The sequence below is a fragment of the Heliconius melpomene genome, chromosome 18, assembly GCF_056956725.1.
Source record: "Heliconius melpomene rosina isolate 202511_hmr_F chromosome 18, ASM5695672v1, whole genome shotgun sequence".
NCBI classification, from domain to species: Eukaryota; Metazoa; Arthropoda; class Insecta; order Lepidoptera; family Nymphalidae; genus Heliconius; species Heliconius melpomene.
This window is the reverse complement of record NC_140406.1, coordinates 10,145,688-10,161,986: the sequence shown is the minus strand read 5'-3', so window position 1 is coordinate 10,161,986 and position 16,299 is coordinate 10,145,688. Positions and strand designations below refer to the sequence as shown.

The window sequence follows — 16,299 nt, the reverse complement described above, 5'->3', positions numbered from 1 at the left end:
TAAAATTCTTAAAGGAGAATTTTTATCTTAAATATGTTTTTTTTTTTAATTTAAGTAATTACGTGGTAATATATAACGGAAGGCCTACTTTAGTTATCTTTGTACAAATGAATATACTTTGAACATAAATACTTAAAGATTTTGTTAGCTAATTTAGTATGTGTGTACGTGCCTTATAAAAGCACTGTTAGATAAATTTACTTTGGAGATAGCAAATTTGTGTATATTTGCTCGTACGTGATAAGATAAGATTTTCAAACTGATTCATTTGCAAATATACATAAATATATAAATTGATACTATTATTATGAAATATAAAAGAAACCTTTTTATTTAGTGCGTAAAGAATTATTTTGTATAATTGCTAGGTTTTCTCGTCTTTTAAGGTATTGACGCAATTTCCTTTATCTGTGAGTGACTCGTTACTAGTTGTCAATCTAGTGATAAGTCACTATTTCTCCTATCTTAGATAATGAAGGAAAACTTAACACAAGAATTAAAATAATAATAATATAATTTAACAATAATACAGTCTCTATACAAATTTTAAAGGTAAATATTTTGCAATAAATAAATGTAATGTTACAAATTTTAACATTTCCATATTTTTTGCTCTTTTTATCATAACAATTTACTATATCGATTACAGTAAAGTAACGGGTAAAGAATGATCTGGCTTAAGTCCAATGTCTTAGTAACTATCGAGTTACACGCTAGTACTAAAGAATATGTTATAAAAAAAATAAACAAAGTAATTTAAAAAGGCCCTTTTGAGAAATAATTGTTGGATCGAAAAGGATTAGGTGTACATACAAGAAGTTTTTAATAGAAATAGTATCTACTTATAAAGCTTCGATGTAACAAATAATTTAATAAGTCATACAAGTGTACTAGTAGTTAGAGTACTTGATTAAATTTGCATATTTGAAGGTGAAATAATGTGAAGTGTAACATTTCTGAAGATATGATGACCACTAGGTCACTAGGTCACTCAGTGGTTTGGGAATTGTGCATGTGCGTAATAATCCCACCGAGCGAGACACTTGCATCCGACACTGGAATGAAGGACAAACACACACAAGTTGTAAAGATACATGTGGAGGGCGGCGATGTAATACTAGCTTGCAAATTTATTATTATAGTCTCATTGAGATTCACTATGCGTGTATAAATGGTATTAAAGATTGATGAAATTTGACGTTTTAGTATTCCAATCGCGTATTTTCTTGAAATGGACATGTTGTTCGTGTAATAAATTTCTAATTATATAATAGTAATTGTATTTGTGCAATGTCACCGTCCTCTACATGGCGGTAAACACTGCACCGCTGAACAGAAGCTGCGAGTTGTGCAGTCTCAAGCGACGTCCGGTTTCTCTTGCAGACTTCCATTCGCTCGCGCATATGATATTCGGTCGTGGCGACGGTAGCCGCTAGCGCTACTTGCGTACACTCATAACTAACAGTTTGAAGGAGCACGATACACATCTCTTTCCCCATATAGCCGACGCGCCCGCCCGCCCGCCTAGGTACACACTTGTTTGCTGCTCGTTTAATGTACCTGTTTGACATTAGATCTCGATTCTATTGTGTCTTAACTATCTGGTCGTTCGACGTCCGCGTCCCTGGCCCTCTAGCGACCAGCGGACGTCGGACGACCGCCTGCCTCCCTCGAGCCTGGTGCATGCGTCTAATATCTGTATAGAAGTTTTCTTATTGAAATACCACCTGGCGTCCCTCCCGTCGACTTTGAGTAGCTCCTGTGATTTGTACATATACGATATACTAAAAAAACGAGCAGCAAACGTGGCTAAATATGTAATGACGTGATACAACGTGAAACAGTGACCGTGCGCAGGTGGCGCAGGTGTAGGGTGGTATTTCGTTTCCCCGTAGTGGCATGATGAGGTCCCACTTTCTTCTACTCAATTAGTGCATCTGTGCATCTCTTCTGTCGGTCACCTGTGTGTTCTATACTGTATTGTATATGATAATGCAACAATGTCTGTTTGTTTGTTTCCAGAATTCGTCACCATGATGACGTCGAAGTGAGCCGCCGGCTAGTGTGTGTGTATAAAGCAGAGAATTTTAATATACGTTTTGTTTCATGACACACAATATTACCATCGTATTGGACCTGCATTTCTCTAGTGTTTGCGATAAATTAATATGTCATCGTTTCTGTTTAATGGTATATCGGCGGCGCTGCGGCGTCGCCCCCCTATTTAGACTTTAAAGTATTCCGTTAATTTAACTAAGTAAGGAACACGCCGGCGCCCGCCGCCGCCCGACGCCAACACATCTTAATGTAAATTTATAAAGTACGTACGTGATGAAAAAATATATTTAAAAAAATCCCAAAAAAATAATAAAGTCTCCGTGGCCGTGGCCGCTGTACATTGCATCATATTAAATGTTTGACTAACTCAGTAAAGTAAAGGAATAACTTAGATGTATCGGTACTGCATTATTGTATCTGTAAATGACTCGATATATTATATTTCTATTGTTGGTGAACTAATTCTATCGAATGGGGAACTACTCCGCTCTGTTATTCTCTTACCGCATTGATTCATTCTGTTATTAAAATTTTACAAAAGACATACTGAAAATAAATGTTTCTTCATTTTTAGGTCAATAAGCATCGGTGTTTCATTTCCCCCTCCGCGTCCACTCATCCTTCTCCCGTCCCCTGGAATAGACGCACCCCCTCCGCCTTACCGCTCCCAACTCCACAGTTACATCTAACAACTGTCAGAATACATTTTAATTGTAAACATTTCACATTTGTAATAAATAGGAAGGAATGAAACAAACTGACAACCATTTTAAGACTGTTTCGCTTACATTGCTAATCGCTATATATAAAGTATTACTAAATTCGTCAGTAAGGGAACTCGAGATGGCTGTCAGTTTGTCGTCAGTAGCGTACTTAATCTGTCATATTATTATAATAGTGTAATAGTCTCATACAATACAAGTTATTTAATATAATAGAGTCATCCCGCGTCTCTTGCGCCAAGAAACTTAACTTAGCCTTGTGAAACACCAATTTAATTGTAGCCTATATCGTACTGTGTTTGAATTATAATACTTTTATTACTTAATAAATAATTTAAGTTCAAAAAAAGTAGTTTTCCTGACACTCGTAGGGTATTTCTCGAAAAATTCAATATATTGTACACTTTTACACTTGAAACATCACAGATTATTTAATATAAATATACTTAAGTTAATTATAATATTGGGTTATATTTTTTTTATAATATAATGTTTCTAAATTATTTTTTAATTATAGCATAGCATAAAGCAGACATTAAAGTAATATATGTATTTTTGTTTCTTTTATTTGTTTATATGTAGAATGATATTTGTTTTGTTTTTAAGTTAGTTATCAAAATATTTATAGATTATAAACAAAAAAATTAATATGCCTTGTGGATATTTTAATATCAATATCATGGGTTCATTTCACAATTGCCAATATTGGGACACATTTGTATTAAGTATTTATGTCAGTTTTTAAGAACTCTGAAACAAGGAAAATGAGAAAAAATACCAAAAATGTGTTTAATTTTTTTTGTTTTTGTGAAACCATTAATGGAAAAACATAACTTCATTGTTTAAAAAGTGCTTTATTTACATAGTAGTAAATAATATAATAACATTTCTTGCAACATCACAAAAAAACATGTATTGACAATGGAGATATAAGAAGTTCAGTTTAAGTGCATATTAATAATGTGTCATAATAAATGATGCTTAAGAAAACAACGATATAAAAAAATAATACAATAAATCTATAATGATAAAAATATAGATACGTTTAAACGTCACAATTATTGTATTTTTTATCATGAGTACTAAGAAGGAGTACTAAGAAAATTTATTGTAAATCTATACATATTCAATTTTCTAAAAAATTATGTTCTATAAAATACATTATATTATGACAACAAAATCATGTTACACAATTTTAGTTACTTTTTAGTTAATTTGTAAAACCTTTTACGAGATTTAAATTTTATACTAAAGTCAATGAGTAATTAACTTCCATTACTTTTTTTTATTTGGTACTTATGGTATTTTTATTGGGAAATTGAAATTGAGTTTTGCTTAAAGGATGTTTATTTATACACCCTTAGAATAAAAGTATGTCGAAAACAATTAGTTGAAACAACAGTAATTTATATTATGGTAACAACATGGTAATTTTATCTGAAACTTAAGTTTCTTTCATTTTAAGTCATTAAGAAAAAAATATTAACTACAAAATTGTTCACATGTTGTTTATTTATAAAAGTTGTTGTTGAATCGCATCTCACTTTTTTAAAATAATTTCAAGTAAAGGATTAAATGCAAGGTTTTTCTTTATCCTCTTTATTAGTGTTACTAGCGATATGCTTCAACATGGCGGCTAACGTACGTGAAGGGCGGCCGGAAGGACGGTCGTGGTGCAAGTACGGACAAGGCGCGGTGGAGACACTGACACCGGATATGTCGATGTGCAGCCAGTCACCGCAGATGAAGTTCTGTTTAATTAATTTTTATATATAATATTATATAATTATTAATAAATATAAATGGAATAGAGGCCTTTGTGGCGCAGTAAACGGGTTTGATTCCCACTCGGGGGGTATGAGATATCATCATTTTCTCACTTTGGTAACGAACCAAAGCGCGGCGTTCAGTTCCGCAATAGTCAGATTAAAATTGTAGATGAAAATTATAAATGATAACAAATACAAGAATAAAACAGAATACTGGCGATATCTACTCGATTAATAATAATTAATTATTAGATGAAAGCTTTTAAAAAATGTTATTACCCGTAGAAAAGCAGCCCCAATACAAGGTGACGCTTTGCCAGAACCTTTAGATCTTAGATCAACTGCCGGGTCGTCTATTCGAATAGAATAACGATTTATTATAATTAAATTAAATACAATATAAAACATATGCAATAATAATTGAATGTATTTTAATTTTCACGAGGAAAATTTGTAACGGCATGAGGTTTATCTCTGGTAACGAAGCAAAGCGCGGCATTGCGCCGCTGTTTACCATGCAATGCCTCCAGAATTCAACAGAAAGTGGGGAACGGAAGTGTATTAATGGGGATGGAGTGTCCTAACGTTCCAGGTTCTCTCTGCCTACCTTTCTATATGCGGGATACAGTGTAAGAAAATACTTAAAATTTATAATTTCTAGGTCAATACGTAAAATGAAAAATAATTTAAATTGAAACTAAACAAGGTATGTTGCTTCTGCCCTCTTGTTTATAACTTCCCTACCCAGAAGTAAAAGAACACTACAACTGCGGATCGATACCCCCATCCCCTTACTATTCTAAATACTAACTATCAATCTGTTTCCCATAGTAGTCCCACAGAGGCATCCGCCACGGTCGATCACCCGTCTTCACCCCCGCGCTCTTCACCGCGCCCCACGCTTGTAAGGAATTGGAGAAAACTCCGAAAGCCCCCTCGCCTACTGATGATTTTGTAACCTCTGGGATATAAACCAAATGTTAGTTAAAAGATGCCTAATAATTAGTAATAGATATACTTAATTATAGAATTTGAACGTGCGATTAGTTTGAATACGTATAGTATTAGAGGAGATCACTAGGCTTAAAGTTATCATACACAAATATGTATGTCAAAGAGCTAGAACATTTAAAGTATAATAGAGAAAGGTTAGATACCAGTATCAGCAGCCAAATCAACAACGAGTGATGGTTTATGCATCGCCTGCCCGAACACCAGCGCGTCCGCTGACACCAGGCGCGACGCCAGCGAGGTGTCTTCCACCTATGAAACATACAATGGTGTAATTACTCAGTTCTGCAGCAACCCAAATAATTTCATATGTAGGTAAAATATACTTACTCCCAAATTAATAAATGAATTAAATCTTAGGCTAAAGCTTAGCTTTAAATGAATGGCCCTTATATAATTAAATCAAATGCATATTATTAGTATATATAGTTATTAGCATATATAGTTAGTATGTATTCGATTAAACACATATTTGAATAGTTTTGCGGACCATTCGGCCCCCTTTGAAAGTAGCGTCCGGGGCATGAGACAAGAAGAAAGTGAAAATGCGTGCGTGAATATAATTCTTTTATACTTAGGTACATAAAAATTTAAAAAAACTTATTAGTTTTTTTTGTTTTAAAAATCATACTTCATCTTACCGGTCGGTTCACAGAAGCAAATAATCATCCTTTCCCTGCTCTAAGATAAATGTTTAATTCAGCAAAATGTTATTGTTAAATTAAACATTTACTTATATTAGACTATAGCAGTGATTTAAATTCCTAAATACGATTAGACTGTATTATATATGGATTGTTAAATGTGATGTCATCTCAGTCTCAGTCTAGATACAAATATAAGTGTAAGTAGGTATAGCTCCGACAAATTCTTTATGAAGTCGGTCAGTTATGTACATACTCGTAATGTTGTGTGACTTGTGAGGAATATCGAAGTAGGGGTCGTCCCATTGTAGGTATTTGGCTGCGCATATCTTCGATAATTCACAAGCTTCTTGTCGGGCCATAGCTAATACATACCAGCATGCGGGGCCCACTGAGCGCGGGCAGTACGTCGCCCACGCGCGCACATGCCGCACCCGGCAGATTCTCGCATAGCGGTATTACAGCGCAGACTTGGAGGGGAACCTGAATTGTTATACTTATTATTTATTGTGTATTGTGTAATACTATTTTCAATTTTCATTATGGAAAATGAAAAATGTCATATTTTGTACATTTTCATTGCTAATACTAAGTAGCTAACTTGTAAGTGTAACTTAAGTTGAATTTTAATAATTAATTAGGTTTTAATATTGCAGTAAATCAATTAAGATACCTGCAAATTTCAAAAATAAAATATAATCATTTCCCCGATCTTTCGGTAAGACAAAGCGAATTTTGATCCCCCATCATCGAGGTCTTCTCACTCCCCCGCAAGGAGGAGGAGGAAACGGTTTTGGAGCATTGCCCCCTGCCCGTGGTTGCAGCCGTCGCCCACAACTATGGGCGAGTCACTGGGAGGTTTCCTGAAGACCTGTGTATCCTCTGTAGGGAGCCACTCGCTACTCGTGCGATCCGCCCAGCCAGGTGAGACCCTCAGTTGCCCTGAGGGAGGCCCAGCTTAGACGCTCAGCGACCGAGTAGCGGCTCTAGCTTTATATTGGGGACGGGTTGAGGATATCCCGAGGATACTTCTTGTGGTCCGGTGAAGTGTCCGGCGGGAAGTGTCCGCCTTGGAGTAAACTCCACGTGCCAAACGAGAGACAAAGTCGTCCAGGGTCTCTATGCCAAGATCCCGGCGAATTGTCTCGTTTCGGACGTAGCGTGGGGCGTCTGTGAGCAAGCGTAGGGCTTTCGCCTGCTGTGTGCGGAGTTTCTTCTTATTTGTTTCGCTTGTTAGAGCGAACCATGCGGGTGCTGCATACGTTAGGCGGGATCTGATGTAGGTTTTATAGATCCCAACCTTCGTGTGCAGTGGCAGCCTTGATTTAAGCGTGGGACGCAGAAGTGCTATGGCTGCTCTCGTAGTGTCCACGGCTCTCTTGACGTGGGGCTCCATCGTCAGAGTCCGATCCACGGTAACCCCAAGGTACCGAGCTGTGGGCGACCAAGCTATGGTCTCCCCTTGGAACTGTAGCGGCGACGGGAGTTTCCTGTGAAGGCCAACGGAGACAGCCTGTGTCTTCCGGACGTTAACGGACAGTCTCCACTTGGCAAACCATTCCGGGAGAACATCAAGGGCGCGCTGCATCTTGACTGCAGCATGCCAGGGCTTCAGAGACGTAGTAATTAAAGCCACGTCGTCGGCGAAAAGGGCCAGATGTGCTTGGGGATGCACCGGGATATCGTCGGTGTAGATCGCATATAAAGATGGCGAAAGGCAGCTTCCTTGGGGGACTCCTGCGGTGATGGGGTATTCATCGGATAGAGCGTTCTCTACTCTTACAGAGAATGCTCTGTGTTCCAGGAACGACGCGATCACTCTCACCACCTGGCGAGGAATCTGCGTCTGGAGAATCTTGAAAAGGAGCCCGGAATGCCAGACGCGATCAAACGCCTTTTCTATGTCTAGAAAAGTCGCGACCGCACTCTCACGTTTATTGCGGGCAGCTACTAGATGATGAAGCACGCGGGACACTTGGAGTGTGGTGGAGTGTTCGCTACGAAACCCGAATTGCTCAGGGCGCGGATGGAAATGCGCCCGTACATGCAAGAGTATCAGCTTCTCCAGAACTTTCGCCAGTGCCGGTAGAAGAGTGATGGGGCGGTAACTATCTGGGAGAAGTACATTCTTCCCCTGTTTAGGCAGCATGATGATCTGGCCTTTCTTCCAGATAGTCGGAAAGTGTCCAATTCTTAGCACGGCATTAAATAGACGCACTAGTGCTACTATTAGCTGGCGGGGAAGGCGACGTAAAGCGGCGTTAGAGATTCCATCAGCTCCTGGGGCTTTCTTCGATGGGAGGACGGCTAAAATCTTCTTCACTTCTGTAGGACTGAAGAATAGACCTCCGTTTTGTACAGTCTTCGAGAGTTCGGCTTTGACCTCCGCCTCCACACAGGCAGAATGCGTGGGGTTGCTGCTGGGATGCGGAGAAAAACAGCGTACGAGATGTTCCGCAAAGATTTCAGCACGGTCCTCGGCGCGATATCTCACCGTGTTGTCACTGTGAAGAAGGGGTCGGACAGGTTGTTTGGACCCTGTGAGTTGCCGGCAGAGTCGATGGAGTGAGTTGAGATCATCGCTGGCGTGCTCCAGTCGGTTGCTCCATGAGTCTGCCGCTTCAGTCTCCAGTTCAAGTCTCACTTTTTCCGTAGCCTTATTGAGTTTTGACTTAATACGTGGGTCGCGAGTGGTCTGCCAGGAAAGTCGAAGGCGCCGCTTCTTTTTTATTAGTAGAGCGAGGCGGTGGCTGGTTGGTGGGAGGCGGTACGTCATCGGGGTAACAGTTGTCGCTACGTCCATTGCATCCCGTATGGTTGAGGTTAGAGTCTCGGCCATGTGGTCCAGCTGCTCGGGTCGCTCCAGGGGCTCAGTTCTAGGGGGCAGGGTATGGATGAGGTGGTGGCCAAACTGTTCCCAGTTGATGCGTCTTCGAGGTGGAGGCGGTGGGAGTTTGGTTGGGCGGCTTCCCAGCACTACCAATACTGGGTGGTGGTCAGATCCTAGGGCGTCAGGGAGGACTTCTTGAGAGAGTTGAAGTGTCTGGTTGGCTACTATCAAATCAATGACGTCTGGCAGATGGGTGGATGTCCATGGGTAGTGGGTGGGGACATCTGGACCAAGTATAGTAAGGCCAAGACGTTCCGCGCCAGCAAGGAGTTTCCTGCCTACTTGCGAGGTGGAGTTTGAGTTCCACGCCGGGTTCTTGGCATTCCAATCCCCTGCAGCCAATGTAGGGATTGGTGAACTCATCAATTGTTCTACCTCTTGAAGATTGAGCAGGAGGTTGGGCGGCCTATAGATGGCGAAGAGATGTAGTAGATTGCCCTTGACGCAGACTTCAATCCCCAATGCCTGGAATGACTTGAGAGTGGGGGGAGACAGCTGTTGATGTAAGATGTTCCTTCGCACCAAGACCACAAGACCCCTGCGCCTATGGATGGATTCGGTATCGTCTAGTCGGTACACGATAAAGCCCGGAAACTTAACGATATCTGGCGGGCGGTAGTGAGTCTCATTGACCAGCGCTATGTCCACCTTCTGGTCTCTTAGTAGCCACTTTAGTAGTGCGGTCTTTGGTGACAGGCCGCAGGCGTTCCAATAAATAAATCGTAGTTCAGACATTTTGAAATAAGGCGGTCATTCCTCGAAGGACGACCTCTTTGGGGTCATTACCCTCTTGTAGAGCAATGAGGACATCTTTAAGGGTCGTGATGGCAATCTCCAAGGTAGCCGTGGCAGATTTTGTAGCGACTGCGGGTGTTGCTACTAATATTGCTGCTGGCTTCGATCCTTCAGCTGCGGAGGATGGCTTCTTCTTGCGCGTACCCCTCTTCTTGGATTGTTTAGTAGTGGGGCGGGCTCCTCTTGATGTGGGATCGTTGGCCGGGGCCATTAAGGTTTGTGAACCGGCGGCAGTTTCCACCTGATGCGGGTGGATGGTGGCTTGATTGGCAACAGGCGGACGGCGCTGAATCGAGGATGATGTAACAGCCACAGTCCCGGCCCGCTTGTTGCGTGTCTCTTTTTTGAAGTGAGGGCACGCAGCATAATTGGCAGGGTGCGGGCCTCCGCAGTTTGCGCAGGTGGCGGGCTCATCTCTTGGGCGAGGGCAGTCGCGGGCGTGGTGTTCTTCACCACACTTTACACACGCCAGTCTTCGGTGGCAACAGTGGCTAGAATGGCGGAAGCCCTGGCAGCGGTGGCACTGCGCGGAACCCCTCTTGCCTCTCCAAGCCTCAATCACGACTCCTGGCATATTGAGTAGCTCGTTAACGTGGTACAAGCCTGGGAGCAGATCTGGCTTGGGCTTCATGTAGGCTAGAAAAATACATCCTGGCCTACCTTGGCGTGCCTTGATAGCTTTGACGTAATCTGTCTGATACCCTGCTTCGCAGAGGGCTTCTTCGATTTCCACTATTGGAGTGGAAGCTGGCAGTCCCCGGATGGCTACCTTGACGGTCTTCTCGGTGGGCAGTGAGTATGAGAACCAGTGAATTCTCTCATTCTTTTCAAGGTCACTGAGGTAACGCTGGAGGATTCTGTACTCATCCTCCGATGAGGGAGTGAAGCGAACACCCTTGCCAAAGGGGCGCGCATTCGGGGCACGTCCTAGTTTCATCTTTAGCGCCCGAAAGTGTTGAGCCCAGTTCGGGAGCTCTTCTACCACTAGGGGTGGGTAGCGTGGCGTTTTTGGCGGCTTCGTAGTAGTCGCTGGTGATGCGCTGGGTACCGTCGGTATGTTGGTATTAGAATTCCGAGTGGTATCAGCAAAGGTTGGGGCTGCTGTCATGGTCACGGGTGTGGCAGCTGTAGGATGAGGGTCCAAAAGAGGCATATCCCTGTCTTTCCCTTCATCTCTTTTTCTTCTTCTTCCTTCTGGTCGGTCGCTCTGGATGGTCACCGGGCAGTGGCGCTTTCCGGTGTCAGCATCTCCATAGTCTTCTGTGCGCTGACGGCGCACCGGGGTCTGGTACAAGGGCAGCGACTGCGCCTGGTCTAGCGCTCGAGCACGGTCGTTTAGGAACACGGCCATGTGTTCCATCAGCTCTCGGCTCAGCGCACCACTGAGCTTGAGTTCTGCCAAAACTACCATGTCCCTATTCAGTGACGACTGCGGGGACATGGCGTCGTCCAGCACCCTGGGGGGCGCGGAGGGGGAGCGCTTCTTCGGCTCTTGGTGTCGGTGGGCGCTGCGTGCGGCCCTGGGTGCCTGGCCTGAGGCAGGCGAGGCGGCAGGTGCGGGCGTCGATCCCGCGAGGCACGGCGCGCCAGGTTGCGCCGCGGTGAGAGGGGGCTCCCTCGACGTGGTCCCCTGGTCCATTGCCTGCACGGGTACGCCGTACAGCGCAGCAGAGCGCGGGGGCCGGGTGCCGCTGGTTGCGGCGGTGGCTGCGGCCGCAGCAGGGGACGCTTGTGTCCCCGCACGCGGCGGCTGGTGGCTGCTCATTCCTATGAGCACGGGCGGCGGCAGCGGTTGACTGTCCTCACAACCCTTCTGCCCATCTCGGTCCGGGCAGGGAGTCCGCGGGGAAGGGATTCCCCTCCGCACAGGCCAGTGCGGGCGAAGTTCCTCCTTATTTGGTCACAATATAAGGCGAGAGCTTCTTGGTGTGATCTTCGGGTTCGGGTGAGCTTGCTTCGGTCCGGTCTTTTTCTGGTAGTGATGAGTACTTGATCCTAAGCAGGTGACAGTAAGGCTGATCCATGAATTTTGATTGAACTTGGCCCAGAATATATAAATTCAAGCAAGCGAAACGATATCGCGATGTAACTTCCTATGACGCCATCTATGCTTCAATTTGTTAAAACTTTTGTTACAAAGGCTCGCTTTGTTTTGCAGGCGAAATGAATTTATTTTTTAAAAAAATATCACTACTTTTAATGTATAGATTATTATCGAATATATAATTCATTTTATTGTTAGGTATTTTTTTTCAGCTTCACGTTGTATCCATATATATATACAACAGGGTAGGCAGAGGGAACCTAGTGTTAAGACACTCCTTTTCCACATTTCCGCCGAATTTCTCGAGACGTTGAGTGGCAGAGCTCACGGCCGCGCTTTTGAATCTCAACGACTTCCTTGTTTGGAATTTGAAATTGAATTTTCCTTTTTTTTTCATTCCACTTCATGTTATTTTTCTGAATAGTAGTAGGTACTGTAAGCAGACTTAATAAATTAAGATAAGTACTATGTTTTCTACTTGCTGCCTACCTTTCTACATTTCGAAACACAATGTTAATTTGAGGAAGTCGACGCCATCCCTTCTTTGCAAGACCTTAAGATCATTCCTCCACTGCTTCAATGACCCTAACTTTTTTAATATAATGCGTTTGACCGCATCAAACCTGATGAGCGGTCTACAGTGGTGAACACTTGCGTTGTTGTTGTGACTCTGTTTTTGTAGAATCCCAGGGCCCCACAGACGATCCCAGAAAGTGACTATTATACTTGTGTTGGGAATTGGGATAAATAAATACTTAAAACAGGGCTCTGACATGTCTCAACTTGCCACTGACCATAAACAAGTATTCACAGTTCATACCTGTAGCTCGGCGAGCACGCGTATGGCGGCGAGCGCGGCGGCGGCGCCCGCCATGTTGCCGCTCTTCTTACGCATCTCTTCACACTTCTTTAGACATAGACCACCGCTGGAAGTGAGGTTATTTATGTGTTTTCGTATGTTAATAGGTAGAGAAAGAACGAAAATATCCTAATGGGAACGGCCACCCTCTCATCCACAATCAGGCACTGTCTCGGGTGTCTCACGATGTCGTCAACACTAATCCTTACTACAGTACGATCGAGTCGTGGCCGCCCTAAAGTTATGTTGTCTGAACTTTTACACATTGTGCGCTTGGAAAGAAAGTCCTAAAATCAAATATGCGCAACCATCAACAGGTAACTTCAGGGCGGCCACCACTTTTGGTCAAAAAGTCGTAATACTTTAATTTATTATAATAAAAACTAACCTATCAAAAGTAATACCGGGAGCTGCCAACAAAACAATCGGCGTTGGGCCGTGACCAGAAGAAGGAGGAGGACTCCCACTACTTTGATTTGAACCTGAACTGGGTGTATAATGACAGTGTAGAAAAAGAGGTGGCGTACAGGATCCTGCTGCTAAAGCTAAGTGGGCTTTCATATGTTGGGCTGCTATCCAGTCTCTTTCGCGCGCCCATACTTGGACGCCTAATGGGCAAAGTACGTCTAAAGCTTCCTAAAGGAAGAAATGTATTTTCAGCTTTTTAGTTTAGCTGTATTCCGCAAATAGCAAGAGGCAGGCAGAGGGAACATGGGAACCTATTGTTGAAACCCACTTTCCGCCCTATTCTGCCGGCATTGCGTGCTTAATGCGGAATTCAATGCAGCGCTTTGCCTCATTACCAGAGCAAGGAAATGGAAAGAAGAGAGGCAAAACAATTGTTTTTTTGATAAATATTCATAAATAATAAATGGACTAGGTATCGTATTCATAAGTATCGTAAGCGTAGAATTTCTTTCGCAATCTAGCGCAAAAGCCCATCCTTCTTTAGATTTACTATAAATATAAAACACTGCAAGTCGCAGTCGCAAGATTTCCTTTGTTACCAAAAACCTTCAAAATTGACCAAAGACCTGTGCGAAATCAACCGGCGTCATCTTGTTAGCGGGCATTTCGCTCAAATATCTCGCCCAGTTCTGAGCTCTAGCGAACACAAAGCCAGTCGACCATGAATCACTACTTTTCTTAGTGTCTCCACATTCCACATTTTCACCACTCTTTTTACTACCATCCCCATATAGTGACACTTGTACTGCTGGTTGTTTATCCATTTTGAATTTGTCGAATCTATAAAGTAGGTATATTATTACAAGATATTAGCAAAGTGGTAAATATTATTTGTTAAATTAGGTTTTTGTGACTTAAATATTATATATTCATCAATATATTAATATACGATACTTTACACTTTACTCTTTTATATTTATTGAAGCAGTTTTACTTATATCGTAAATTTTAAATAGTCAGTTGGTACTGTAAATACAACAAAAATATTACCACTAGGTAGATACTAATCAAAAATGTAAGAAATTTAAGGGCTCAAAACTGATAATATTAACCTCCAAGCAGCCAAATGAGCACCTTCAGCGGCTGCATCTGGTATTCCCCCACTGTCCACTGCGACTTGCGTACAACCACGTTCAGCTAACACTTTAACACCCGATCCGACCATTATTCGAACGTTTTCCTATATAATATATGCCTAATTAAATATCTAAGGATAATGACTATTCAGAAATGAAGCAAAAAGGAGATTTGACAAATCCAACTACTAAACGTTAGGTAGGTACTTAAATGTTTAAAACCGTTGAGTGGCGGAATCGAATCCGCAACCCGTCGCGTTTAAAATCTCACGCTTGTGCCCCTGCGCCACGACCGTCTCATATAATAGGTACATAATAATACTGAAAATATATAACAAGCAATATGAAAACCAGCAATACTCACACGACTCTCGTCCAGACTCTCTAGCTCATTGTACCCAGCATCTTTAGGACCTAATGCGGACAACGCTACAGGGCCTACGTCGGGCAACACATCTGTTACCACGAATGCCTTGCCTGGCTTCAGGTGGCCTGATATTCTGAATTTTTGCCAATTTTGTTTGGAATTATAAAATAATCGGACATTAAAGAGTAAAAAAATAAAACAATTTTAAATTGATTGATGATTGATATAATATATATTTTTTCCCTAAGTATGTAATATGTTATGAGTGCATGTTAAATAAAATCTTACTTACTCATTCAAATATTTACTAATTTTGCCGCCACTCTTCTGGTCAATCTCTTCAGCGGTAGAAGAAAGTTCTAATTTCTTCTCATTTTCATATACACCGAGCACTAGACCTTTCTGAATTTATTATATAACGTATAGATTTTATATATGTGTTTTTACAGGCAATCTTCGGGAAATCATGTATTTCTTATGTATATCTTAATCTTATAATGGGTATAGGAAAAGAGCACTAAGAACCGTGCTATCAATACATATTTTGAACATTTTTGATAGTGAGTTGTGTAGTTGATCTGTTTACCAGCAACTTGGGCTTAACTTTATTTAGGTAACTATATTTAAACACACGTACTTTAGGTTTATAATATATGTATATACCCGTGTACGTATAGCTTGGACATATAGCTTGATTTGCAGAGATATCCACCAGGATAAGAAAGGATGGATCAAGACACTCCGTTTGCGAAGTTGGGATTATATTATTAACGAAATCCAACATCACACTTAGTCTCCACCAGAACCACAAAATAGAAATAATAACAACACACTATTCCTCTGTGCTAAAATTACCCAATATAATATATTTGATCGTATAAAAAAATATATGCATATTATTTATATATGTTTTACATATGTATATATATTTCTTTTTAACTTTAAGCTGTATCCCAATCGTGGTAGGCAAAGAGAACAGAGCGCCAAAAGCTACGGTCTCTGCTTACCTTTTTCGCCTCATGCACTGTCATGAATCTCTTCATACATGTCCTCCGAGAGGTCCGCAATCTTTTCACATCACCTTTCTCCAGTACTGATACTGTGTTTCCAAAGGTCAACCGAGGTGTCCCCCCAACCCTTACCCCTCACCCCTCCTTCATAGATCTTTTCATCATTCATTCTTTAGACATTCCCAAATAACCTGAGCACTTTCTTCTTCCTACATCTTCACAGCATTCATCTATCTTTCATTCTCTTCTTCATATATGTATTTTACTTTAAAAAAATATCTATTTTATAACCTTAGCTCCTCCAGAACCAGCTTGTTCTTGACTTTCTTTTTTCTCATCCGAATTAACTTCACAGGCAGTTGTTTTACCCCTACTGTTAATTTTGTCAAGAACTTTGATAGAAATTGTTCTACTCCTAAATAAATTACAACTTGAAAACAATTTAGATGTCATTATAAAAATATAAATTTGTAACTTCCATAAAAAATATATATGAGCCAAAAAATATGAGCCTACTGGATGTAATAAAAAATAATGTTTAAATTACTTTATAGAATAAAAGAGAATTTATTAGTTACACATACAG

General features: G+C 41.5%; 2 protein-coding genes across 6 annotated transcripts in view; one reads left to right on the top strand and one right to left on the bottom strand.

Annotated features, from left to right (window-relative positions):
• The window catches only part of LOC146529521 (calmodulin), a 24,009-nt gene extending 20,677 nt beyond the window's left edge, over positions 1-3,332 (top strand). For all 3 annotated transcript variants that reach the window (XM_085201389.1, XM_085201390.1, XM_085201388.1), the window contains exon 4: positions 2,023-3,332. In XM_085201389.1, the coding sequence (XP_085057515.1) occupies positions 2,023-2,051 (29 nt within the window). In that variant the 3' untranslated portion in view covers positions 2,052-3,332. The remainder of the gene's footprint in view (positions 1-2,022) is intronic.
• Positions 2,021-16,299, bottom strand: LOC146529520 (cytosol aminopeptidase-like). Of its 3 annotated transcripts, none has more exons than XM_085201380.1 (12): positions 16,005-16,299; positions 14,996-15,105; positions 14,701-14,836; positions 14,313-14,440; positions 13,827-14,040; positions 13,181-13,428; positions 12,754-12,859; positions 6,580-6,687; positions 5,707-5,812; positions 5,361-5,510; positions 4,829-4,902; positions 2,021-4,531 (listed from the first exon to the last, which is right to left on the bottom strand). In XM_085201380.1, exons 1-12 carry the CDS (start codon positions 16,164-16,166, stop codon positions 4,352-4,354), a joined length of 1,722 nt encoding a protein of 573 aa, XP_085057506.1. In that variant the 5' UTR covers positions 16,167-16,299; the 3' UTR covers positions 2,021-4,351. The 3 variants fall into 3 exon arrangements, with proteins under 3 accessions (XP_085057506.1, XP_085057507.1, XP_085057508.1); XM_085201381.1 differs by having other exon boundaries at positions 15,711-16,146; XM_085201382.1 differs by lacking the exon at positions 4,829-4,902 and having other exon boundaries at positions 4,275-4,531.